Genomic DNA, 26,419 nt, shown 5'->3' on the forward strand with positions numbered 1-26,419 from the left:
AAAATACATTTCGAGAGTTTGGGACTATAAAGGTTCTATCAGAAACAATGTGATTCTGAGAGAATTAGCTTGAATTAAATGAGACATGTTTATATTGTATTATTTTTAACTTAACAATCCAAATTGGGGTACAACGAGTACTACATAGGTAGAGAACATTGAACAGAACAAGGCTATGTCAATAACAACATTTTTACAAAAATGCAGATAGAACCACAGTCCCAAACTCTCAATTTCTCAGATTTGGGGGAATTAGGCTCCCTAATTGTTAGCATTTTGATGGTCAGAAAGGATGTATCTTACCCGTGCGTCTTTACGCATGTAGCCTATCTAACCTAGCCAAAAGCATATTCGATTGGTCTAGTTAAGACATCTTTAGACAATGTAGGAAAATATTTGTATGGCGTGGGTGGGCCTATAAATGATGATCCTGAATGTACTTTTATAATGATTGTTTTGACATTCAGATCAACTCAAATCCAGTTTGATTTTGAACAGATCCCCCTCATCTCCATCTCTACAATAATATAGCCTATAGTTTAGAACACCTAGGCTATAATTGCTTATAACACATACTCTTGCCAACATTATTGACTCCGTAGGCTATCTGCGTTGCTTTGGGGTGTTGTGCTAACTGTATTTTTTTCCACGTTCTTTCTTGCAGACAAGTGTGGGGACAACATCAGAATAACGAATGCGAATTACCTCACTTCACCTGGCTATCCGGCATCATATTTGCCATCTCAGAAATGCGTTTGGGTGATTACAGCGCCTGGACCTCACCAGAGAATTCTAATCAACTTTAACCCGCATTTTGATCTCGAGGACAGAGAGTGCAAGTAAGTTGGCTGCTCTCTACTCCACTCCTGCATATTGTACATGAAAGCCCGCCATCTAGTGGTCGTGGAATTGTTGAGCGCGCAGTACTGGGCAACATGAGTATTAAGAAAAATCCTTGGATTGGAGTTTCTTTGCTGGTCATTGTTTGAGAGTAATTGTATTACTATGTTGTAATATTTTTCCTGTTATCATGGTTTCACATCATTGAGGAAGTAATCCCATTTAGTGGCTGTCTAAACTTTAGTGGATGTCTTATGGATGACTCATTACCCTTCTTGCTGGGTTAGTTACAAATCCCTGTTTAACTTTTAAGATGTAGTAAGGTATTAAACCAGACTAGGGCTAAACGGTTAACCTGGCAGCTGCCTATGAAACCAGAGCTCCACAGTAATGTGATGAACCTGCTGCCTCCCTGTGTCAGTGGTGCCCTGAGGTGAAGCAAGACATGCAATGCCTTAGCCTGGGCTGACTGGCTCTTGCGCTGCCTCTGTCCTTGACTGCGCCCTTACCCTCCACCCTTCTCCCTGTGTGTGTGTGTGTGTGTGTGTGTGTGTGTGTGTGTGTGTGTGTGTGTGTTTCTTCTGAGCCGTTGTTTATGCTGGAGGGGCAGCTAGAGAACACGCAGAGTGAATACGGCTGGATACTGTTACTGTATCCCCACTACGCACTACGCCCAAGCTCAGCTCTTTCTCTCGCTGCTACGCCCTTTGTGTTTTCACTGAATACAGTGTAGGTCCAAAGATTGTACTGTTTTATCATGATCTCTATCCACTGTGCACAGACGTCAGTTCAACATCTATAGTTTTGATTTACATTTGATTGAGTTGTCAACACATTTGAATTCAAAGTGAAATCAACAAAAAAAGTGTGGTGAAAAAAGAAACTGTATACCGCTTTATTTGCGTCTTTAAAGGGGCAGTCTGCGATTTACTGCCTGGTTGACCACTCCTGTCTTCTAGAGAAGGATCCTGATGGTCCTGACTTCTTCTGGCTCAGGTGTCACTACCCAGCATCTGTTAAAGTTTCCCAAAACCCAAGGTTGCGCAGCGGGACGGCCGTGTGTGCACGTGTGTGTGCGTGCGTGCAAGTGCATGTCTGTTTGTCAATGAAATGAACCAGGAATGAGTTTCCGGTGTTGTTGAAAAGCACACTCTTTTTCAGTTAAAATAAATTTACTCAGTGAACTTCAAGTTTGATCCATTGTCGTGTCGTTTTTCAAATGACTTCTGCCGTTCGTTTCAATCCAAGGTCGATTAAAGTTTTCTGTTTTCCAAGTGGGGACTGAACTGCCATGCCGTCAATTGCTTGTCTGCCTGTACATTTGTTATTTGTAGATAAAGAGCATGTTATTTTTCTTGTCCCTACCGTTGCCAAATGTGCTTGTTATGTTTGGAGCGGAGCCAGGGTGTAATGTGTATATTACTGTGTAATACTGCCCATAGAGTGGTCACGGGATATAAACCTCAGTGCTAGAGAGAAACACACTAACAACTGATCTGCAGAGACGTCTGTAAAACTTAATCAAGTCACTAGTGACTCATGTGGTTCACACAGTTGTATGCATACTAAATGGCACCCTATTCCCTACATAATGCACTACTTTTGACCAGAGCCCATAGGGTTTTCCATAGGGTTCTATTGAAAAGTAGTGTACCACATAGGGAATAGGGTGCCATCCGGGATACAGTTACATACAGTGGAGAAACAGGGCCCGATTGATCTCAAGGCTCTTCTATTTTGACCACCTCTCCTCTGCTCTACTTGGTCTGATACTGTTTCATATGTTTTAATGGAGCGGTTTTCATGGGACTTTAGTTCCACTAGTTCCACTTCACTATTTCACCTTGTTATGTGTTCACTTTAGACTGGCTGAGGAAGATGGTCAGTGACATTGTCTGGATGCCAAATTGAACCCTATTCCCTACATAGTGCATTACTTTTGACCAGAGCCCATAGGGTGCAGTTTATTAAGATGCAGTCATTCCATTACTCTCATTCAAAAAGTTTCAACTCAAGTAGCCCAGTGGTGCTTTGTAAAGTGAATGCCGCTATTGTGTTAGTAGCAAGAGGGACATGTCATATCTAAATCGATTAAGGCTTGAGAGGCATGTGCATCATGGCCGTGCTGTCTTTGTTGGTAGATAGCAGTTCGGTTGGTTGATGTGATTTGTACAACAGCAGTAATCAGACTACCATGGGCTGTCTAGTCGCAGCTCGACTCACACAAACACCCCTTACATACTGGAAACTGATAATGGCCAGCACCAGAATGGCGACATTGCCTTCCTTATCTGATTGACAAGCTGGTAGGGGAGAAGCAGGCAGCTACAATGCATGCCTCAGTGCACTCCCCTGCAATCTAATTAGTGGTCCAAATGGAACACACATGCTATACATGTGCTCCTACATGACCGTTATCAACAAACCAAACAAGAATCAAGCTGAAAGTGCTTGTAAAAACCATCAGTGGCTGAGCCTACCTCTGTTGTAACATGTGTGACTGCTGGCACTCTCTCCCTCTCTGGGTTTGTTTGGAGGGTTAGGGTAACGTCTCAAATAGCGCTCAATTCCCTATGTACACTACCAGTCAAAAGTTATAGAACACCTACTCTTTCAAGGGTTTTTCTATATTTATACTATTTTCTACAATGTAGTGAAGACATCAAAACTATGAAATAACACATATGGAATCATGTAGTAAACAAAAATGTGTTAAACAAATCAAAATATATTTTATATTTGAGATTCTTCAAATAGCCATCCTTTGCCTTGATCACAGCTTTGCACACTCTTGGCATTCTCTCAACCAGCTTCACCTGGAATGCTTTTCCAACAGTCTTGAATGAGTTCCCACATGTGCTGAGCACTTGTTGGCCGCTTTTCCTTCACTCTGCAGTCAAACTCTTCCCAAACCATCTCAATTTGGTTGAGGTTGGGGGATTATGGAGGTCAGGTCAACTGATGCAGCACTCCATCACTCTCCTTCTTGGTCAAATATCCCTTACACAGCCTGGAGATTGTGTTGGGTCATTGTCCTGTTGAAAAATAAATGATAGTCCCTCTAAGCCGAAACCAGATTGGATGGCGTATTGCTGCAGAATGCTGTGGTAGCCATGCTGGTTAAGTGTGCCTTGAATTATAAATAAATCACAGACAGTGTCACCAGCAAAACACCCCCACACCATCACACCTCCTCCTCCATGCTTTACGGTGGGAAATACACATGCGGAGATCATCCGTTCACCCACACCGCTTCTCACAAAGACATGGCAGTTTGGAATCGAAAATCTCCAATTTGGACTCCAGACCAAAGGACGAATTTCCACCCGTCTAATGTCCATTGCTCGTGTTTCTTCGCTCAAGCAAATCTCTTCTTCTTATTGGTGTCCTTCAGTAATGGTTTCTTTGCAGCAATTCGATCATGAAAGCCTGATTCACACAGTCTCCTCTGAACAGTTGATGTTGAAATGTGTCTCTTACTTGAACTCTGTGAAGCATTTATTTGGGCTGCAATTTCTGAGGTTAGTAACTCTAATGAACTTATCCTCTGCAGCAGAGGTAACTCTGGGTCTTCCATTCCTGTGCGTTCTTCATGAGAGCCAGTTTCATCATAGCGCTTGATGATTTTTGCGACTGCACTTGAAGAAACTTTCAAAGTTCTTAAAATGTTCCGAATTGACTGACATTCATGTATTTTTGCTTATTTGAGCTGTTCTTTTACCAAATAGGGCTATCTTCTGTATACCCCCTACCTTGTCCCAACACAACTGATTGGCTCAAAACCATTAAGAAGGAATTAAATTCCACAAATTAATTTTACCTTTCCACACACTGTAATATAGACTCTCATGGCACTAACGTGTATTCTCACAGAAACCTTAAGAAGTTTGAGGTAAAGGCCCGGTCCGTCAAGACAAATATTTTAAGTCAATTCGTTCTGATCTTCAGTGGAATGAACAGCTTTCTTGGCGAGAAGGCAAAATTGAGTAAATGTATATTCTATGAGCTTGCCTTCTGGGTACTTATTAAGTTCACTACAATCTGATAAAGTGTTAGACAGACATGTAGTTGTGGCAGTTATGCCGTGTCATGGAGAAATCGATGTTTGGCTGGATATGAAGTCATTAACAAGTGACAGACATTAACTACATGACCAAAAGTATGTGGACAGCTGCTCGTCGAACATCTCATTCCAAAATTGTGATTCCTCACTCCAGAGAATGCATTTCCACTGCTCCAGAGTCCAATGCCGGTGAGCTATACACCCCTCCAACCTATGCTTGGCACTGTGCATGGTGATCTTAGGCTTCTGAAGCTCCCGATGAACAGTTGTTGTGCTGACGTTGCTTCCAGAGGCAGTTTGGAACTCAGTGGTGAGTGTTGCAACCGAGGACAGACAATTTTTACGTTCTACGCACTTCAGCACTAGGCGGTCCCTTTCTGTGAGCTAGTGTGGCCTCCCACTTGGCGGCTGAGCCATTGTTGCTCCTAAAATGTTCTACTTCACAAAAACAGCACTTACAGCTGACCGGGGCAGCTCTAGCAGAACAGAAATCCAAGGAACTGACTTGTTGGAAAGATAGCATCCTATGACTGTGCCACATTGAAAGTCACTGAGCTCTTCAGTAAGGCCATTCTACTGCCAATGTGTGTCTATGGAGATTGCATGGCTGTGTGCTCAACTTTATACACCTGTCAGCAACGGGTGTGGCTGAAATAGCCAAATCCACTCATTTGAAGGGGTGTCCACATACACATATTGTATATATAGTGTATTTCACATATAGGAAGTGGAATGATAATTTGAACAGTCTTTTTCTGTTTTAATAAACATTTTTATTAGGAGATTTTCTCGAAGATTGAGGTCGTATTCTGTAAAATTCAAACATACTCCATTCAATGGGAGACTTAGAAAACCCTGCTAAAAAACCTTGTTGACTGTGTTGTTGTTGCTTTCTGTGAAAGCTGCGTTGGCTGGAATCAACATGCCACCGATATTATATGCTTTTGACAGCACAATGAATCATTGATCTGCTTGGATCCACTGACCAAACAAAAAGGCCTACACATTGTGAAATCCCCTTGAAGCTATGGTGCAGTAGAGTAGAGCTACCTTTTGAGGGAAAGAGGGGTTCAAATTGATTGATGGAGTAGAAGAGGAGAGGATGCTTTCTATATGAGAATGTCTCTCTTTCCTCTCCTACGTTTTTGAGAGAAAGAAGGGTTAAAATGGAGAGATGAGAATAGGATACTTTTTATATGAGAGTGAGTCTCCCTATTCCCTTGTCCCTCTTTTCACTTTCTGCCTGGCCTGTGATTGCTGGAGCTCAGAGAACAGGGAATTCCTATGCGACAGCCTGTGCAGTCCTGAGATAGCGAGGAGGTATCCCAGCTAGCACATAACGTTCTGAGAACCATATGTTTCTTAGAGCTTGGTGAGAGTGTGGTTGTCCTATGGTTATTTTCATACAACCTTCCCACAACCTTCTGAGAATGGTGTAGGATAGTTGCTTGGCTTTGGAACATTTTTAACACATTTAAGGAATTTGACAAAATAAAAACATTATCTTGATATTTCATTACTTTACCAGAATGTTTTCTAACAATTTCATTTACATTTTGGTAAGGTTCTAGGAATGTTCTGAAACTGGTTTGACATTGGGAATGTTCTCAAATAGTTCGGGGAATGTTAAGAAACCATGTTCTTCTGTGGGAATTTCAGTACTTCAGCATAACGTCAACTAAACTCTCTCTTTCCACTATCTTGTTAAGTGTGTTCAGGTGTGTTGGCCACGCCCACTAAGTGGCCACACCTGATCTTTTTGAGTGCTTTTTTTCCTTTGAATTGGGATCTGTTTGAATAGACTAAAATAATCACATTTCCATGTGTCCTTTCTGTGCTTGGAGTTCAATACAATTAGTGTTATTATGCTAGCAGTGTTATTAAAATTATTATTGGAACATGTTCTTAGAACGTTATTTAATTACCTTCAAATAAGCTATAACTTTAATTACCAGAATGTTAATTTAACCTCCCGGAAAAACTTTCAGGGAACCATAGTAAAACATTCTCAGAACCTCCCTGCAACCTGAAAAAAATGTGCGTTCCCAGAACAGGCAACATTTTCACTTCTGTTCCCAGAACGTTACATTTTCTTCTCACTTTTATCAGTCAGAAAACGTATAGCTTGGTTCCCAGAACCAATGAGAAACCAGAAACGTACATTCACACAACTTCCAAGGAACCAAATATACTAGCTGGGGAGGGTGGGGGGAAAATAAAAGGGGAATGCCTTCTGAAGAAGGTCTGCCCTTTGTGGTGAGAAAGGAGTGGAGAGAAGGAGAGTGAGAAAGTCAGTCAATGAGTGAGTGAAAGCTTCAGCTTGCCTCACACACAATGGCTCTGAAGTGAGCTCCCCACTTGCTCTCCTCTCTTCCCCGCTCCTGACTGTGACTGCCCATAATTCTAGGCTTGAAAAAGCAGCCTTTCCCACCTCTCTAATTATGACCCCACTCCCCTCTCCTGTCTAGTAGCCCCCTCGGAGTGCAACATACCCCGCTGGGAAGACAAACACTCTCCTCTGTGGCCTGAGACAATGTACATCCTGCCTGCCCCGCTGCCCTCCACTCTCCGCCCTCCCTGCCAGGCATTCGTCTAGGTCAGGCCTGCTGGACTACAGGCTTGCGTCCAAATGGGACCCTATTCCCTATATAGTGCACTACTTTTGACCAGGCGCAATAGGGCTCTGGTCAAAAGTAGTGCACTATGTAAGGAATAGGGTGCCATTTGGGAAGTAACCTACACAGACCTACACTGCAGACATGAGTTACAGCAGGGAAGCAGGGAAAGGGGAAAGTAGTACTCAGCCCCCTGTTGGTTCTGGAGAGTTCTCTTTTCATACAGGTTATTTTGTTAAGCAGGGATCCTGACACCCTGACTGACTCATAGCTTCATAACACAACACTCATGTTTAACAATGAAGTCCACTCGTTCCACTGAGTTATTCAGAGTAGAGGAGGGGTACTGTGGGCAAGAAGAGGGTGTGTGCATGGGACTCAATGCTGTGATTGCTTTCCCTGGTACTGCCACACAACGTCTGGCTGGATCTGAGGCTTCTTGATGGGGTTTGGGATCAGTGGGAGTTCTCTCTCCTATCTGGAGAGGCTATATTTCTTTGGGGAAGTGCTCTATAACTCTCCCAAAAAATTCCCTGAATAAAGTGCGCTTCACTTCCCTTATCTCACCCTGGATGTGTCCCAAATGGCACCCTATTCCCTATACAGTGCACTACTTTTGAATAGACTCCTATGTGCCCTGGTCCAAAGTAGTGCACTATTAAGGGAATAAAGTGCCATTTGGGATTAAAGGCCCCTCTCACGCTCCACCACCGCACAAGCAAATGAGGAAAACTTGTGAGTGGGTTGCGTGATTGTCCATCAGCCGTTGTCATGGACAAAAATAAACAAGGCAGGAATGTAACAAGGCCTTTTTTTATCCTCCATCAGCAAGGTCATGCCTTTTAACATGGGCTGGCAGGCTGTGACCTCTCAGGGCCAGGGGAAGAGGCTTGGGCTGATATGAATTGTTTGAGACACTTATAGCTGTTTATGGTTGTCTTTTATGTAAGAATGTACCAGTGAGGCATTTATGCTTTTCAAGATCAAAGCAGAGTTCAAATAACAGAGGCAGATCCGCACAATGAGACAAAATGAAGAGAGCAGCAGCACCGTTTCTTATAGGACAATGGCGGTTGAAATGATGTACCTGGTAATTCTGCGTAACATCAGTCTCCAGTGTTGTACAGTAGGAAGTACATTGTATCTCAAACTACATTGTGACAGCACCACTGATAGTGTCACGATCGCCGTTCTCTTTCTTTTAAATGTCGCCAACAAAACAATAAACAACAAAAACGAACATGAAGCTTACTAGGGCTATACAGGTCGCTAACAAAGACAACTACCCACAAAATACAAAAGGAAAAAAGGCTGCCTAAGTATTATTCCCAATCAGAGACAACGATGGACAGCTGTCCCTAATTGAGAACCATACCCGACCAAAACATAGACACATAGAGTTTCCCACCCGAGTCACACCCTGACCAACCAAACATAGAGAATAAAAAGATTTCTACGGTCAGGGCGTGACAGATAGCAACTTCCGTCAAGTGAAGTTGTTAGCAGTTGCTATGAATTATCCCAAATCATAACTTGCCATGATAGAAAACATGTCGTCAGAAATCCCTTTTCTTCTGCTACATTCACAGAATACAGAAGTACCTCTGACACATCCGGTGATCCATTATAACTAGTGTAATTAGCATTTCCGAGCAGATGAAAGCCCTGTCTAAACTATCTCTCTGGGGTCATGTTTAAAAGAGAGGTTCACCTCTGTCATGAGTTAGAGGACAAAAGGCTGAAAAAGAGAGTGGGGTAGGAATCCTCTCTCTCTCTCTCTCTCTCTCTCTCTCTCTCTCTCATCAATCTTCCATGTTACTCAAAGCGTTAATGGTTGTAAAGTCCTAGTGTGTGTGTGTGTGTGTGTGTGTGTGTGAGTGTGTGTGTGTGAGTGTGTGTGTGTGTGTGTGTGTGTGTGTGTGTGTGTGTGTGTGTGTGTGAGTGTGTGTGTGTGTGTGTGTGTGTGTCTATCCCCGAGGAGAAGGGTTTACCGGGGTGAAGTTTTCACCTTGGCCAGTGTTGGAAGGACAGCTTGATTGAAAAGCTTTCTCACTGTGACATCTGCCATCTTCCCTGCTGCTCTGTCACCACTTTGATTCATGCGCACCCAGCTCACGCACACCGCGATTGGGAGGCGAGCCACTCCTCTACCCCGCAGGAGAGAACTCCACTTCAGAGGAGGAGAAGAAGGGGGAGATGAAACAGTGGGATGAAGTGGAATGGAAGGATAAGAGGAGTAAGGGGCCACAGTCGTAAAAAAAAAAAACTGAACTGGAGACCTATAACTCTGCTACACAACGATATAAAGATATCAAGTTTTAGGTTTTTATTTCATTTTTAATGTTGGGAGTAATCCTCCCATGTTCACTGAGGATGGAGTATTGAGTATCTTGAGTTTTTTTTGGCAGCAGCCTTTTTTGTTTTTCCCTCCAGAGCCATACAAGCATCCCTATATGGACATTTTTGGTGGATGAAGTCGCAGCCCGCACGCTGAGGGATTTCGTATAGTATGCTTTTGCTTTTATCTAAAACCGACTCCCAGGAAAAGAGCTTTATGGTCAAGTCCATGGTTGCATCCCAAATGGCACCCTATTCCCTAGTGCACTGTGGGCCCTGGTCGAAAGTAGTGCACTTTGTAGCGAATAGGGTGCCATTTGGGATGCAAACCTTGATTAGAGGACAGCATGGTAACATGGACACAGATCTTTGGACTGTAAGAAAATCATAAAATGTTTTCCTTCCAGCGTAAGATGAAAAAGCATTACACTCTCAGTCCATCATTTCATTAAGTGTTCTGTTTCCAAAGACATACGAGCACTCAGTCTCAACTCAAGCTCTTTTTGGATATACAGTGCCTTGCGAAAGTATTCGGCCCCCTTGAACTTTGCGACCTTTTGCCACATTTCAGGCTTCAAACATAAAGATATAAAACTGTATTTTTTTGTGAAGAATCAACAACAAGTGGGACACAATCATGAAGTGGAACGACATTTATTGGATATTTCAAACTTTTTTAACAAATCAAAAACTGAAAAATTGGGCGTGCAAAATTATTCAGCCCCTTTACTTTCAGTGCAGCAAACTCTCTCCAGAAGTTCAGTGAGGATCTCTGAATGATCCAATGTTGACCTAAATGACTAATGATGATAAATACAATCCACCTGTGTGTAATCAAGTCTCCGTATAAATGCACCTGCACTGTGATAGTCTCAGAGGTCCGTTAAAAGCGCAGAGAGCATCATGAAGAACAAGGAACACACCAGGCAGGTCCGAGATACTGTTGTGAAGAAGTTTAAAGCCGGATTTGGATACAAAAAGATTTCCCAAGCTTTAAACATCCCAAGGAGCACTGTGCAAGCGATAATATTGAAATGGAAGGAGTATCAGACCACTGCAAATCTACCAAGACCTGGCCGTCTCTCTAAACTTTCAGCTCATACAAGGAGAAGACTGATCAGAGATGCAGCCAAGAGGCCCATGATCACTCTGGATGAACTGCAGAGATCTACAGCTGAGGTGGGAGACTCTGTCCATAGGACAACAATCAGTCGTATTTTGCACAAATCTGGCCTTTATGGAAGAGTGGCAAGAAAAAAGCAATTTCTTAAAGATATCCATAAAAAGTGTTGTTTAAAGTTTGCCACAAGCAACAATGCAAAACGTTATGTTTGGCAACAATGCAAAACGTTATGTTTGGCGTAAAAGCAACACAGCTGAACACACCATCCCCACTGTCAAACATGGTGGTGGCAGCATCATGGTTTGGGCCTGCTTTTCTTCAGCAGGGACAGGGAAGATGGTTAAAATTGATGGGAAGATGGATGGAGCCAAATACAGGACCATTCTGGAAGAAAACCTGATGGAGTCTGCAAAAGACCTGAGACTGGGACGGAGATTTGTCTTCCAACAAGACAATGATCCAAAACATAAAGCAAAATCTACAATGGAATGGTTCAAAAATAAACATATCCAGGTGTTAGAATGGCCAAGTCAAAGTCCAGACCTGAATCCAATCGAGAATCTGTGGAAAGAACTGAAAACTGCTGTTCACAAATGCTCTCTTTTATATCTTTATGTTTGAAGCCTGAAATGTGGCAAAAGGTCGCAAAGTTCAAGGGGGCCGAATACTTTCGCAAGGCACTGTAGATGTGATTAGCAACTGGTTTCCAAAACAACGAAAGGGGAAATAAACGAGTGGTAATTATGGGATGTTGGTGGGAGTAGTAGTAGAAAACAGCACTTCACAATGTCTTTCTTCTCCTCCCTCCATCCACCCTCCCAGTCCCTAGAGGAATGAGTGGAGTCCATGGATTCCTTTTTCAATTGATGAGACCAGTTGGAGGTTGTTGAGGCCTGTTGATGAGGCCAGATGGAGCTGTAGAGTCTGTGCAGTCTTTAATACACCATGTACACCAGGCACGTCAGCCGTGTTTAGTTTAGTGGCGTAGCCCTGAATGGCCCTCAAGGTTTGATTGATGTGGCCCTGGTCTTCAGCTCCTTCCATGCCTGGTTGCCCTAAAGCCTCAGTGCTTTATGAGCTGCAGGGGGGCGAGAGGAATGGAGGACTCGAGGTATAATTATAAACAGCCGAGTTGTCGGACCAAATATAAATGCACCTTCAGAGACTGGGGGCTGTTCTTCCAGCTTCCAGCATCAACCAGGAGAGGCTCTGAATCCAAGTGGGTTTGTTTTGCAGTAGGTAGGACAGTCGTCCTATTTCAAGCCAGCACATTCCAACCGTCCGTGGTCCATCGTTCTCTGCCTGTCTGTGTGTGTGTGTGTTTGTGCACCCCGTGGGTCTGGTTTGCCAGCCCGTCCATCGATAGCTTGTGTGGTCTTTCCCCGGCCCGACCTCCACAGCTCTCTGTAGGTTGACAAGGGTGTGTGTGTGTGCCTGCGTGTTTGTGTGTGTGTGGGTTGGCTGCATGCAGCAGCAGCAGCAAAGAAGACTTTGATGGATGCCTCTGGACCCCACTGCTCTCTGATTGACTTAGAGCAAACCCCTCAAATACTCGCTTTGTTGGCTTTCCCACTTGATCTCTTCTCTGTAAACCAGAAAAGCTACCGCCTTTTTCTCACGGCATACTTGTATTTCCTAAATAGCCTCAATAGGCACATATATGGTGCATTTGGCCACTCTACACCTCAATATACTACGCTTTTAAGATCAAATTGTTTTGCAATGGGGTGATGGTGGTCTCCCATTGCCATACTTTACCCCTGTACCCCAGGTGCCACCGCCTCCCATCGCACCACCATCCATGGATCCTCCAGAGGCCAGAGGAGGACACAAACTGCTTCCATAATGGCACCCTTTACACTATATAGCAGAGGTGGGACCAAGTTATTGTTTTAAAAGTCACAAGTAAGTCTCAAGTCTTAGCACTCAAGTTCCAAGTCAAGTCCCAAGTCAAGACAGGCAAGTCTCAAGTCAAGTCCCAAGTCAAGTCTCAAGTCAAGACCGTCAAGTATCAAGTCAAGTCTCAAGTCTTTAACTTTGAGTGTCGAGTCCTAAGCAAGTCATAATGTGCTCTTCACTGAATGTAATACTATTTCATATTTTTAACAAGTGTAATAGTAAGTATATTACATTTACGCAAATCATGAATGTTTTTTTTTAAATATCTATATATTTATTACTTTCTGGGTAGCCATGAGAAAGACCCCCCCCCCCCCCCCCAAATAGTGATTGACTATCTTGGATCGTTATGGGGCTAAATCGGGCGATGTAGGCTTGTACACAATCGCCCAACCACAATCACCCAACCTTGTTTTAGGAACATCAGGCAGGATTTAGCCGACCAACTGCCTAGCCAGTTGTAGCTCAATCTTGGATGCAATGATCACGTTCCCGCAATGACTGACTGTGTGGAGCCTCATTGATTTAACGTTACGCTAGCCTACATGATAGTAGTAAAATAATAAAATATACATCTGTCAGCTATATTAGCGATGTGCAGCTTCAAATGTCAAACAAAGTTGCATGTTTTGCAAGTTGCAATCCATTTTTTGTTGATACAGCGTCGTCTTTATATCCGAAAATAATCATTTTGGGTATCATCTTTCCAAGGGCTCCATCTGAATTCACCCGCCAACATTCCTCTGCACTGCCACACACAACTTTTTCTCAGCTGGCACAACTTGATTGGCTGCTGTCCGATTCAAACTGTAATCCGTTAAATGAAGAGTTGATGCGCTGCACACTTTTTTGAATAGCATAATTTTAAATATTTGGGCTTGAGGGGGGTATCAAGTCAGGTCAAGTCACGATGTCATTGGTGTTAAAGTCAAAGTCGAGTTGCAAGTCATGATATTTGTGACTCGAGTCCACACCTCTGCTATATAGTGCACTACTTTTAACCAGGGCCCCTGGTCAAAAGTAGTGCACTATATAGGGAATAGGGTGCAGTTAAGCATGCAACCATGGTCAGAATGCAGAGGCAGCTAATTACTAGGTGGATGGGCTCCATGTTGGCTGACAGACCAGGGTTTGCATGGAAGGGCCAGTAAATGGAGAGGTCAGTTAATTCACCCTCCAAAAACTTGGCAGGATTTGCTAGGCTGGCCCATCAGAACGGCACTTTGATCAGCCTGGGCAGTGGGTAAAGAATGGGCAATGCCAACCCCTCCATACCCCCTATACTCAGCTCTGATCGGCCTACAGCCCACGGCCCACACAGGTTGTTGTTGTTATTGAAGAGATGGCATCCCTCACAGCCTTCGCAGCATGGCCTATTTGGCTTCCAAACAAACTTGTCATGAAAAAAGTATACTATAGCTAGAGTGGAAATGCGGATGGGAGGAGGGAGCTAAGAGAGGTGAATGATCACTAGGGAGGATCAGCGTACCAGATAGAGGATGTGAGTGTCCTTGGCTATTTGACAATAAGTCAAATAACTGGTCACGCCAAAATACATTTGGCACACACATTCTAAATCACTGCTGCTTGTTATCGTCATCCTCTTCCGCTTCCTGTCAAGAGTAGAAATAGCTGCCTGCCGGTCTTAAATGTGTGTGTGTGCTTGTGTCTCTGTATGTGTGTGTGTTAGAGTAGAAAGGGCGCCCTGCCCAAAAGCATTTGTCCTCCTGTCCTCCCTGCTCCTTTCTCCAGCCAGCCACTGTCTTATCACAGGCTCTGTAGCCTCTCCCAGCTGGCTGTATATCTCTCTGACCTGGTTGAGGGGCAGCAGGGTCTGGCCTCCCCTAAACCCCTGCTGTTTCTCTGTTGCAGTCTTCTGGGAGGAGAGGAGAGGGTGGATGGGGAGGAAGAGAGAGACGGATGGACCTTTTAATTAAATAAGCATTTAATGCTATTGCCCACCAGCTCTATAGTCAGTGCGGAGCCAGATAAAATAATCAGGGGACAGCTGGGAGAGAGAGGAGAGAGGCCTAGCTTGGTCTATCCTGTCTGCTCTGCCCGGCAGGAATCCTTCACATGACACTGCTCCTCCAGGCCGCCAGCATTTTTCATGTTGTCACCAATTAGCCTACTACTACTACCTCTCTTGCTCTCTCTGTCTCTTGTGCTACCTCTCCTCTATGTCTCTCGCTCTCCTTAATCTCTCTACCCCACTCCCTTTCTCTTTTCCTATCCTCTTCTTTCTCTCTCCTCATTGTGGAGAGGAAAGAGTCTTGAAACGGCACCCAGCCTTGAAACAGTTTGAAACAGGCTTTACCTCTGTTTGACCCCGTTCCTCCCCCCACTCTTAGAATCCACTGTGCAGAATACACACAGCTCATTACCCACGAGGGAGGGAGGGAGAATGCATCTCACAGTAGTCAATAAATGGGCCATAAAGTTTATTTTATTTTATTTTTTTACATATGTTTTGCTTGCAGTGCTGGCTGTCACATAAATCAGAAATCATACAGTATCTTGTCTGGTCACGAGCCCATATTTTACAGCTGACCACTTTTTTGTCCTCTTCCACCTCGTCTTTTATTTTTTTTCTCCTCGTTTTGTATGTGTTCGTCATAGTATTCATCATATCAGCTTCATATCAGCACATTGACTCTGTACCGGTACCCCCTGTCTATAGCCTCGCTATTGTTATTTTACTGCTGCTCTTTAATTATTTGTTACTTTTATTTCTTATAGTATTTTTGGGGGGTATTTTTCCTAAAAATGTATTGTTTGTTAAGGGCTTGTAAGTAAGCATTTCACTGTTGTATTCGGCGCATGTGACTAATAACATTTACATTTATTTGATTTGATCTTAATCACATGGATGAGTAGGATTATATGGAGACTCCTCTCTTCTCTCTTCTACTCTTTTCCCCTCCTCGCCTCTCCTTCTCTCCTCTGTCACCACAGGGCTCTCAGATGTCATGGTGCGACAAATGGGTGCTGTTCTCTCAGTAATGGCTCACTGACACAGACCACATGAGTACCTGCTACTCTGCCACTGTCTGTGTCTACCTTATTGTCTTCCACTCTTCTGTCTCTCTTTTCCAATGAGCGCTTTTCTCTCTTTCTCTTTTTGATAAGGTTGCTAGTTACTCTGTTGTGTTAAATTGTGAAATTGAACCAAGGCGTGGTTTTGTACAGTAAAGGCTGTGTTGCAAGACATGAGGCTGGACTTCAGTATGTGGGAATTGTTGAGTAATTTAGTCAGTTACTAATCATTTAGGTTATTCAATGTCACCCGACCCCCAGGTAATGTTATCATGCATTTCCTAGAAAACCAGCTGCTGGGGTATTCAGTGACAGCTCCGTGAGTACCTGAATATTCATAACAACATTCTTCTACAAATATGCACAGAAACACTGCCGTATTGTAGCCGAGCTAAGTGATTTAATTTCAGGCGCTGACTTGAAAAGGAGCAAGTGCTAAATGCATATTTCCATTCTGCCCTGGGCGATTCGCTAATTATTTGTAGTTATTCATTCCTGCTTTATTCATGATAACAAGATGTACTATGGAAAATGAATGGATTGTAATATGGGCAAAATACAAGCACTTCACCGCTTTCTCATCAAGCTGTACTATAAACACTGCTTCCATTAAATGTTTAACCCATGAATAGAATAAACATTGAAAGGTGATGATTAAGGGTGGGAAGGAATTAAGGTGTTTGTTTGCACTTTGAGCCTGTCCTTTACAAAGCATGTGCTCTATACATTTAGTGATTAGATCAAGTTTAAGGGTGTTTATCCACAGTGGATTGATTTATGGCTTATGGAACAACTGGTCATAATGTCTCTTATATATTCTTAGAGTGTGTGTGTCGTCGTGACATTAACTATTTATTTGACAGTGAATGTACCACTGTGTATCAGAATGTCATTCAGCACTTGAGGCAACAAACTTGAGTCACAGCTATCTCACATGCAATACTCCAACAGTTTCAACTAGGCCATTGCTAGCTAATCATTTACAACCATTTTACAGCAAACCATTATATTACACAACGTTCCAAGTTTCTGTAATCATGTTTTCGTGACATAATGATATTTCCAAAACAGCAGACAGCACAAACCCTCACATGTGCAACAAGGACATAAGGTTTAGAGGGCCTTGCTAACAGTATGAGTTTTTGTGGTTGATTTATATCCCCTCCCATCTCTCTCATGCTCGCTCTCCCTTTCCATCTCTCCCCCTTCCTCTCTCTCTCTCTCTCTCTCTCCCTCTCTATATCTCTCTCAATTTCTCTCTTTTGCTCTCTCTCCCTTACGCAACCCTTCCACTGCAGCGTGAACCAACTTAAAGCAAAGCAAGACCCCCCCCCCCCCCCCATTCAGGCTCACCAACTTCTCTCCAATCTGTCTGCTCGCTCTCACATATTTCCTAAATAAAGGATTATTGTGTTGTGTAAGATGCAATAATTAGGTCTAAATGCTCCAATTCATTTATCTGATTGTTGGGTAGAGCACATATGCAGGATCTTTCAACCGCGTCATTAGGGGGAACCTAATGGATGGAGGCGCACTAGATCCATCAATGTTAATGATAATGACTTGTGTATAAGAGCAGACACTGCAGACACCAACCAGTTGCATCTAAAAAAATATGAGCGGCTGGGTTTTGCAATGGGCTGATCTGAGCTAGGCTGGGCTGGTTTCCATTTCAGTTCAGTGAACTGCGGGTCTTTACTACTCTACCCGTTCCGTGCCGCTCTGCAGTCACCGATCATAATAACTCCACTAGGGTGTGTTTTTATTTCCGGTCGGAGTCGGACGTTTAAATGTAGAGTCTGTTGCTGCCCACACCGCTCCCTCCTCGTCGTCAGACTCAGCGACTGACAGTTCATTACAAACCTGGATGGCACTCAGGAGGGAGGAGGGTGAGACTATTATTATAGTTTTGGTTAGTGAATATCACATGCTGGAGAAAGACGGTAAGCGCAGTCCATCTGAATCGGTGAGGTATGTCCCTGCCAGGCTCCAAAAAAATAAACTTTGTCTCAGCCGGCGGCATCATTGTACAAACGGTAATGATGTTATGCTCCAGTCCTAAGTGACAGTTTGTTAGCCCTGATGTCTAGCTAGCACTTGAGCAGGATTTCAGATCTCCGAGACGGATTTCTTGACAGCCGACAACAGGCTTTTCCTGTAAACCCCATTTAGGCCTCTCTGGAGTTGCGTCTAAAATAGCATCCTATTTACTGTGTAGTGCACTACTTTTGATCAGGGCCCACAGGGCTTTGGTCAAAAGTAGCTCACCACATATAGGGAATAGGGTGCCAATTGGGATGCAGGCTAGGCCTCACTGAGCTGAGCTGTCACAGATCTCTTTTGTTGTTTGGACTTTACCAGTTTAGTTAGTTTAACCCCGAGAGTTGTTTTTAAATGTTTGGAGGTGACATGTTTTGGGTGTGATCGTTAGCCCTTGCGACAGGTCTTGAAAGAGAAACACTAGAGAACAGACATGGCCTCTGTCCCAAATGGCACCCTTTTCCCTATAGTGTACTACTATTGACCAGGCCACATGTAGTGCACTATAAAGGGAATAGGCTGCCATTTGGAATGCTCTCTTTGACCGTTTCTTTTGACACAGTTCTACCAAAGGAGGGAATATAAAACAACATTGGTTTCATTGCTTTCCACTAGGCCATGGGCTTATGTTTATAAATGGACCTGATAAAGAAACTGTAACGTCTTGTATCAAGCTTAACGGCACTTCATAACATTATTCCTTTACCTGGATCATATTCCATATATCACAACATATCGTTCTATGTTTTTAGATAGAGCTATAGAGAGACAATCATTTCTAAGGAAAAGCTCAAGGCATTTAAAAGCCTGTTATATTGTTAGAGTGTGGTTCATCGCCTCCTCCTGGGCTGTGTGAGGTGGGCAAATGTTCCTATTTGTCACTGTAGGATTGCTTTCTCTCTCTCTCCCCGCAGTACGAAGGCAGGGCAATACATTTGGAGGCACTGAAGCGAGAGTCGGGGAGAATTAGATTCATCCCTTTTTGCTTTTAATTTGCCCTCTGGATTGGCAGACCATTTTCACCATTAGCGCTGCGGGAGGGAGTGTGTGTGCTCCATTGGCACGGCACTGGCCTACCCAGGCTGGAGTGGAGCAGACAGATTAATGACTGTTATAGTCTGGGCATGGCTCAGCTGGATCCTATTGTCTATGAGGGGGAACAACAACAACACAAAACATAACAAATTATGATACTTTCTGTGTGTGTGGTGGGGGGGGTCCAAATGTAACTTGGTAGAGCCTGAGGAAAGAAATTATGAGTGGAGGGGCAGCAGGAGGATTGTCCAGGCTGTGTTTTGATAAGAACGGTATCCCCCTCTATACTCTCTAATGGTGTCTGTCTGTCTGTCTGTCTGTCTGTCTGTCTGTCTGTCTGTCCTGGGCCTTTAGGTCCTCATCTCATAGGGCTCCCAAACAAAGACACACACAGACACACAAACACACACACAGGGGTCAACATACAGTAAGCCGCAGGTGCATACAGACACGGATTAGTCCATAGGGCATTTAATACAGCTGGAAAGAGAACGTTTTTCTGAGGCGTTGTGTTGGACAGTCTAGCAAATTATCCCATAATGTCTTTCAGATGAAAACAGCCTGGTCTGGGCAACTGTACCACTGTACTCGGATCAGATCATAACAGGACTAGACATTAGAGAGGAAGCCTAGGGCACACACACACATGCATGCACGCGCCCACACGCACACACACACAATGAGCCACTCATCCTTTAGTGACTCGGCCAATAAAGAAATGGTCAGATGACGCAGATGCTAAACTACAGGACTGTTTAGCTAGCACAGACTGGAATATGTTCCTGGATTCCTCCGATGGCATTGAGGAGTACACCACATCAGTCACTGGCTTCATCAGTAAATACATCGATGACGTCGTCCTCACAGCGACTGTACGTACATACCCCAACCAGAAGCCATGGATTACAGGCAACATCCTCACTGAGCTAAAGGGTAGAGCTGCCGCTTTCAAGGAGCTGATAAGAAATCCTGCTATGCCCTCCGATTGACCAACAAACAGGCAAAGAGTCAATACAGGACTAAGGACTACACTGGTTCCGACGCTTGTCGGATGTGGCAGGGCTTGCAAACCATTACAGACTACAAAGGAGGGCACAGCCGAGAGCTGCCCAGTGACAAGAGCCTACAAGACGAGCTAAGTTACTTCTATGCTCACTTCGAGGCAAGCAACACTGAAGCATGCATGACAGCATCAGCTGTTCCGGATCACACTCTCCGTAGCCGATGTGAGTAAGACCTTTATACAGGTCAACATTCACAAGGCCACAGGGCCAGACAGATTACCAGGACATGTACTGTGAGCATGTGCTGACCAACTGGCAAGTATCTTCACTGACATTTTAAACCTGTCCCTAACTGAGTCTGTAATATCAACATGTTTCAAGCAGACACCATAGTACCTGTGCCCAAAAACACTAAGGTAACCTGCCTAAATGACTACCAACCCATAGCACTCACGTCTGTAGCCATGAAGTGCTTTGAAAAGCTGGTCATGGCTCACATCAACACCATTATCCCAGATACCCTAGACCCACTCCAATTTGCATACTGCCCCAACATATCCACAGATGATGCAATCTCTATTTGACTCCACACTGCCCTTTCCCACCTGGACAAAAGGAACACCTGTGTGAGAATGCTATTCGTTGACTACATCTCAGCGTTCAACACCATATTCCCTAAAAACTCATCACTAAGCTAAGGACCATGGAACTAAACACCTCCCTCTGCAACTGGATCGTGGACTTCCTGACTTGCCACCCCCAGGTGGTAAGGGTAGGTAACAACACATCTGTCATGCTGATCCTCAACACAGGTGCCCCTCAAGGATGCGTGCTCAGTCCTCTCCTGTACTCCCTGTTCACTCATGACTGCACGGCCAGGCACCACTCCAACACCATCATTAAGTTTGCCAATGACACAACAGTGTCACCGACAACGATGAGACAGCCTATAGGAAGGAGGTCAGACACCTGGCAGTGTGATCCCAGGACAACAACTTCTCCCTCAACATGATCAAGACAAAAGAGATGATTGTGGACTACATGAAAAGGAGGACCGAGTATGTCCCCGTTCTCATCGACAGGGCTGTAGTGGAGCAGGTTGAGAGCTTCAAGTTCCTTGGTGTCCACATCAACAACAAACTAGAATGGTCCACACACCAAGACAGTCACGAGGAGGGCATGACAAAGCCTATTCCCCCTCAGGAGACTGAAAAGCTTTGGCATGGGTCCTCAGATCCTCAAAACATTCTACAGCTGCACCATTGAGAGAATCATAACTGGCTACTTCACTGCCTGGTATGGCGACTGCTCGGCCTCCAAACGCAAGCCACTACAGAGGGTAGTGTGTACATCACTGGGGCCAAGCTTCCTGCCATCCAGGACCTCTATAACAGGCGGTGTCAGAGGAAGGCCCTAAAAGCTGTTGAAGACTCCAGCCACCATAGTCATTGACTGTTCTCTCTGCTACCTCACGGCAAGCAGTACTGGAGCGCCAAGTCTAGGTCCAAGAGGCTTCTAAACAGTTTCTACCCCCATGCCATAAGACTCCTGAACATCTAATCAATGGCTACCCAGACTGACTATTTGCATACCCTATATTTTAAGCTGCTGCTACTCTCTTATTATCTATGCATAGTCACTTTAATAACACTACCTGCACATTGATTCTGTACCAGTACACCCTGTAAGTAGCCTCGCTACTGTTATTTTCCTGCTGCTCTTTAATTATTTGTTATTTTAATTTTTTACTATTCCATTTTTTACTTAACACCTAATTTTCTTAAAACTGCATTGTTTGTTAAGGGCCTGTAAATAAGCATTTCACTGTAAGGTCTACACCTGTTGTATTTGGCGCATGTGACAAACACAATTTGATTTGATATGATCCATATCTGTACACACACACACATCCGTATAGTCCTGCAGCTTTCCTCCTTCCTTCGACGTTGATGCATTCCCGCATACATTTTTTAAACACCTGGCAAGTCTCAGGTTTTGGTCAGTGAGGGAGGAGGAGAGAGGTGGGCTGCAGAGACCGAGGTAGAGGCACTGAGTTGAAACATATAGAAGTTAGGAGAACAGAACAGTGCTTGCAAAAGATTGATGCCCTCTCTGTGCTGTGAGCTGTGGAACAGACAGGGCCAATGCAGCCTGCCCAATATTACCACACTGAAGATCTGTTACAGTAGGGGATACTGAGAAAAACTGTGGAGCAATACACCACAAAAACATATGACTTACAGTAGATACGATCTCTTTCTGATATTATCTTCTGCTTTAACACATGACATGCTGCGTATAATACTTCTTGGAAGTTACAATATGCCAATTTAAGCTGTGCTATGCCACACAATGTTCTCTCTTGGACAATAACCTGCTGTGTCTAAATGATCGTTATGTAATGGCCCATGGGGCTCTGGTCAAAAGTAGTGCACTATGTCGGGAATATGGTGCCATTTGGGATGCATACAGGGACATAAGAAAGGCAAGAAATCCAATCTGTCTTAAACTGGATAATGGGAGCCTCCATGGTCATTGTGTTGTAAAAGCACAGGAAAAACACTGTAAACCGATGGATTCCTGGGCAAATGTACCATGATAAACTCCTTATGTTGACGCACAGCACGGGCACACGGTACCTTGTTTTTTACATGTCTCAAGCATACTTATAAAGTAGACTTGTGAAAAAGGGTCTTATTTGTCCAAGCCAACCAGTACATGGGCTGTTGCCACAGCTGGTCCTAAAAGCTGAAAGGAAGGGTCAGCTCTTAAAATACAAACAGAGGGAAAAGAAGCCAAACAGGCTCATGCAAACACAGAGTACTCATTACGACTGAAACATCGCAGTCACACCACACCATTATCACAGCCAGGTGAACGTATTGTAAGCCATACCACACCAAGGTCCTAAAGTAAAGACCTATTGGTCAGACTGGTCTCTACAGCTGTCGGATCTTAATTTGAGTCTGTTTGCTACAACAGGAAATAATCCTACAGCAACTGGAAATGTGAATTATTCTAATTAATGGAAATTCCGAAGTGGAAATTAAGAACTTCATATGCTATTTTAAACTTCAAATACACTGCATTGCAGGAAAGTTCTCCTGCAACAGGTTTTAATTGTAATGGCTTAGCAGATAATATGAAAACACTAACAATATTTACCTGGCTTAATGAGAAGAAATATAATATCTATTGTTTACAGGAAAGTCATTCAACAATTTTAGATGAAGTTGTGTGGAAAAAAGGACTAGCGGGCTAAAATATACATCTCCCATGGGCAAAGAAACTCAAAAGGGGTGATCATATTAATTAACAGTAATTTTGATCTGTATGTACAAATTGTCCAACTGTGTCCGCAAGGTAGATGTATGAATATACATAAATATGTTATTGGACCATAAACGGATATGCCTCATTAACCTATACAGACCAAATAATGATGATCAACTTTCTTCAAAAATATGTACACTTGTAACCGTTTTCTTGAAGTGAAGGAGAGGCGGACCAAAACGCAGCGTGGTGGTTATTCATGGTTCTTTAATATAGACACTATACATGAATAAACTAACAAAACAAGAAATGCGAAAAACCAAAACAGCCCTATCTGGTGCAAACACAGAGACAGGAACAATCACCCACAAACACACAGTGAAACCCAGGCTACCTAAGTATGATTCTCAATCAGAGACAACTAATGACACCTGCCTCTGATTGAGAACCATACTAGGCCGAAACATAAAAAACAAACAGAGACTGCCCACCCCAACTCACGCCCTGACCATACTAAATAATGACAAAACAAAGGAAATAAAGGTCAGAATGTGACAACACTGCTCAAAAAAATAAAGGGAACACTAAAATAACACATCCTAGATCTAAATGAATGAAATATTATTTTTAAATACTTTTTTCTTTACATAGTTGAATGTGCTGACAACAAAATCACACAAAAATTATCAATGGAAATCAAATTTATCAACCCATGGAGGCCTGGATTTCGAGTCACACTCAAAAGAGGAAAACCACACTACAGGCTGATCCAACTTTGATATAATGACCTTAAAACAAGTCAAAATGAGGCTCAGTAGTGCGAGGGTAAAAAAAACAAACACGCCCTGTTAAGAACTCTTCAAAAAAAAATATATATATATATATATATATTGACTTTCAGTGTGTGTGGCCTCCACGTGCATGTATGACATCCCTACAACGCCTGGGCATGCTCCTGATGAGGTGGCGGATGGTCTCCTGGGGGATCTCCTCCCAGACCTGGACTAAAGCATCTGCCAACTCCTGGACAGTCTGTGGTGCAACGTGGTGTTGGTGGATGGAGCGAGACATGATGTCCCAGATGTGCTCAATTGGATTCAGGTCTGGGGAACGGGCGGGCCAGTCCATAGCATCAATGCCTTCCTCTTGCAGGAACTGCTGACACACTCCAGCCACATGAGGTCTAGCATTGTCTTGCCTTAGGAGGAACCCAGGGCCAACCGCACCAGCATATGGTCTCACAAGGGGTCTGAGGATCTCATCTTGGTACCTAATGGCAGTCAGGCTACCTCTGGCGAGCCCCATAAAGAAATGCCACCCCACACCATGACTGACCCACCGCCAAACCAGTCATGCTGGAGGATGTTGCAGGCAGCAGAACGTTCTTCACGGCGTCTCCAGACTCTGTCACGTCTGTCACGTGCTCAGTGTGAACCTGCTTTCATCTGTGAAGAGCACAGGGCGCCAGTGGCGAATTAGCCAATCTTGGTGGTCTCTGGCAAATGCCAAACGTCCTGCATGGTGTTGGGCTGTAAGCACAACCCCCACCTGTGGACGTCGGGCCCTCATTACCACCCTCATGGAGTCTGTTTCTGACCGTTTGAGCAGACACATGCACATTTGTGGCCTGCTGGAGGTCACTTTGCAGGGCTCTGGCAGTGCTCCTCCTGCTCCTCCTTGCACAAAGGCGGAGGTAGCGGTCCTGCTGCTGGGTTGTTGCCCTCCTACGGCCTACTCCACGTTTCCTGATGTACTGGCCTGTCTCCTGGTAGCGCCTCCATGCTCTGGTCACTACGCTGACAGACACAGCAAACATTCTTGCCACAGCTCGCATTGATGTGCCATCCTGGATGAGCTGCACTACCTGAGTCACTTGTGTGGGTTGTAGACTCCGTCTCATGCTACCACTAGAGTGAAAGCACCGCCAGCATTCAAAAGTGACCAAAACATCAGCCAGGAAGCATAGGAACTGAGAAGTGGTCTGTGGTCACCACCTGCAAAACCACAACTTTAATGGGGGTGTCTTACTAATTGCCTATAATTTCAACCTGTGGTCTATTCCATTTGCACAACAGCATGTGAAATTCATTGTCAATCAGTGTTGCTTCCTAAGTGGTCAGTTTGACACAGTGTGTTTCACACACAGAAGTGTGATTGACTTGGACTTACATTATGTTGTTTAAGTGTTCCCTTTATTTTTTTGAGCAGTGTATAATAAATTATCAACCCTACAAGCAATACAAGACTCTAATATTATAGTGGAAGATTATAATGCTGTTTTCAATACGTCAATGAACCGTAAAGGAAATCACACTACAAACTATCACCTTCATGCTCTTAAGGAAATCACGAATGTCATGGATAATTGGAACTAGTGGATATATGGAGGCTTACATATCCTGAACTAGTGAGATATACAGTGGGGAGAACAAGTATTCGATACACTGCCGATTTTGCAGGTTTTCCTACTTACAAAGCATGTAGAAGTTTCGAATTTTATCATAGGTACACTTCAACTGTGAGACGGAATCTAAAACAAAAATCCAGAAAATCACATTGTATGATTTTTAAGTAATTAATTGCATTTTATTGCATGACATAAGTATTTGATACATCAGAAAAGCAGAACTTAATATTTGGTACAGGAACCTTTGTTTGCAATTACAGAGTTTTTTAGGGCCTTCCTCTGATATCACCTGGTATAGAGGTCCTGGATGGCAGGAAGCTTGGCCCCAGTGATGTACTGGGCTGTACGCACTACCCTCTGTACTGCCTTGTGGTCGGAGGCTGAGCAGTTGCCATACCAGGCAGTGATGCAACCAATCAGGATGCATTCGATGGTGGAGTTGTAGAACTTTTTGAGGATCTGAGGACCCTTTCCAAATCTTTTCAGTCTCCTGAGGGGGAATAGGTTTTGTTGTGGCCGCTTCATGACTGTCACGATGTGCTTAGACCATGTTAGTTTGTTGGTGATGTGGACATAAAGGAACTTGAAACTCTCAACCTGCTCCACTGCAGCCCCGTCGATGAGAATGGGAGCATGCTCAGTCCTCTTTTTCCTGTAGTCCACAATCATCTCCTTTGTCTATAGTGGTCCCTGGAGCATACGCTCAGACTGGTTTGATTAGAGCGCCTATTTAGAACGTCCAGTTTC

The 26,419-nt window shown here is 43.9% G+C and overlaps 1 protein-coding gene and 1 long non-coding RNA gene across 10 annotated transcripts in view; one reads left to right on the forward strand and one right to left on the reverse strand.

Moving 5' to 3' along the window:
- LOC149977452 (uncharacterized) overlaps positions 1-26,419 on the reverse strand; it is a 1,012,103-nt gene that overhangs the window by 57,806 nt on the left and 927,878 nt on the right. The window lies entirely within an intron of this gene.
- nrp1a (neuropilin 1a) overlaps positions 1-26,419 on the forward strand; it is a 113,340-nt gene that overhangs the window by 4,338 nt on the left and 82,583 nt on the right. For 6 of the 8 annotated variants that reach the window (XM_036944326.2, XM_036944330.2, XM_090200012.1 and 3 more), the window contains one exon: positions 665-839. In XM_036944326.2, coding sequence (XP_036800221.2) covers positions 665-839 — 175 coding nt within the window. Of the gene's footprint in view, positions 1-664; positions 840-16,069; positions 16,233-26,419 lie in introns of those variants that run through there. The other 2 variants (XM_036944332.2, XM_090200013.1) reach the window with 1 other exon arrangement.

The sequence above is a fragment of the Oncorhynchus mykiss genome, chromosome 15 (genome assembly GCF_057628025.1).
Source record: "Oncorhynchus mykiss isolate SJ-2025 chromosome 15, ASM5762802v1, whole genome shotgun sequence".
Taxonomy (NCBI): Eukaryota; Metazoa; Chordata; class Actinopteri; order Salmoniformes; family Salmonidae; genus Oncorhynchus; species Oncorhynchus mykiss.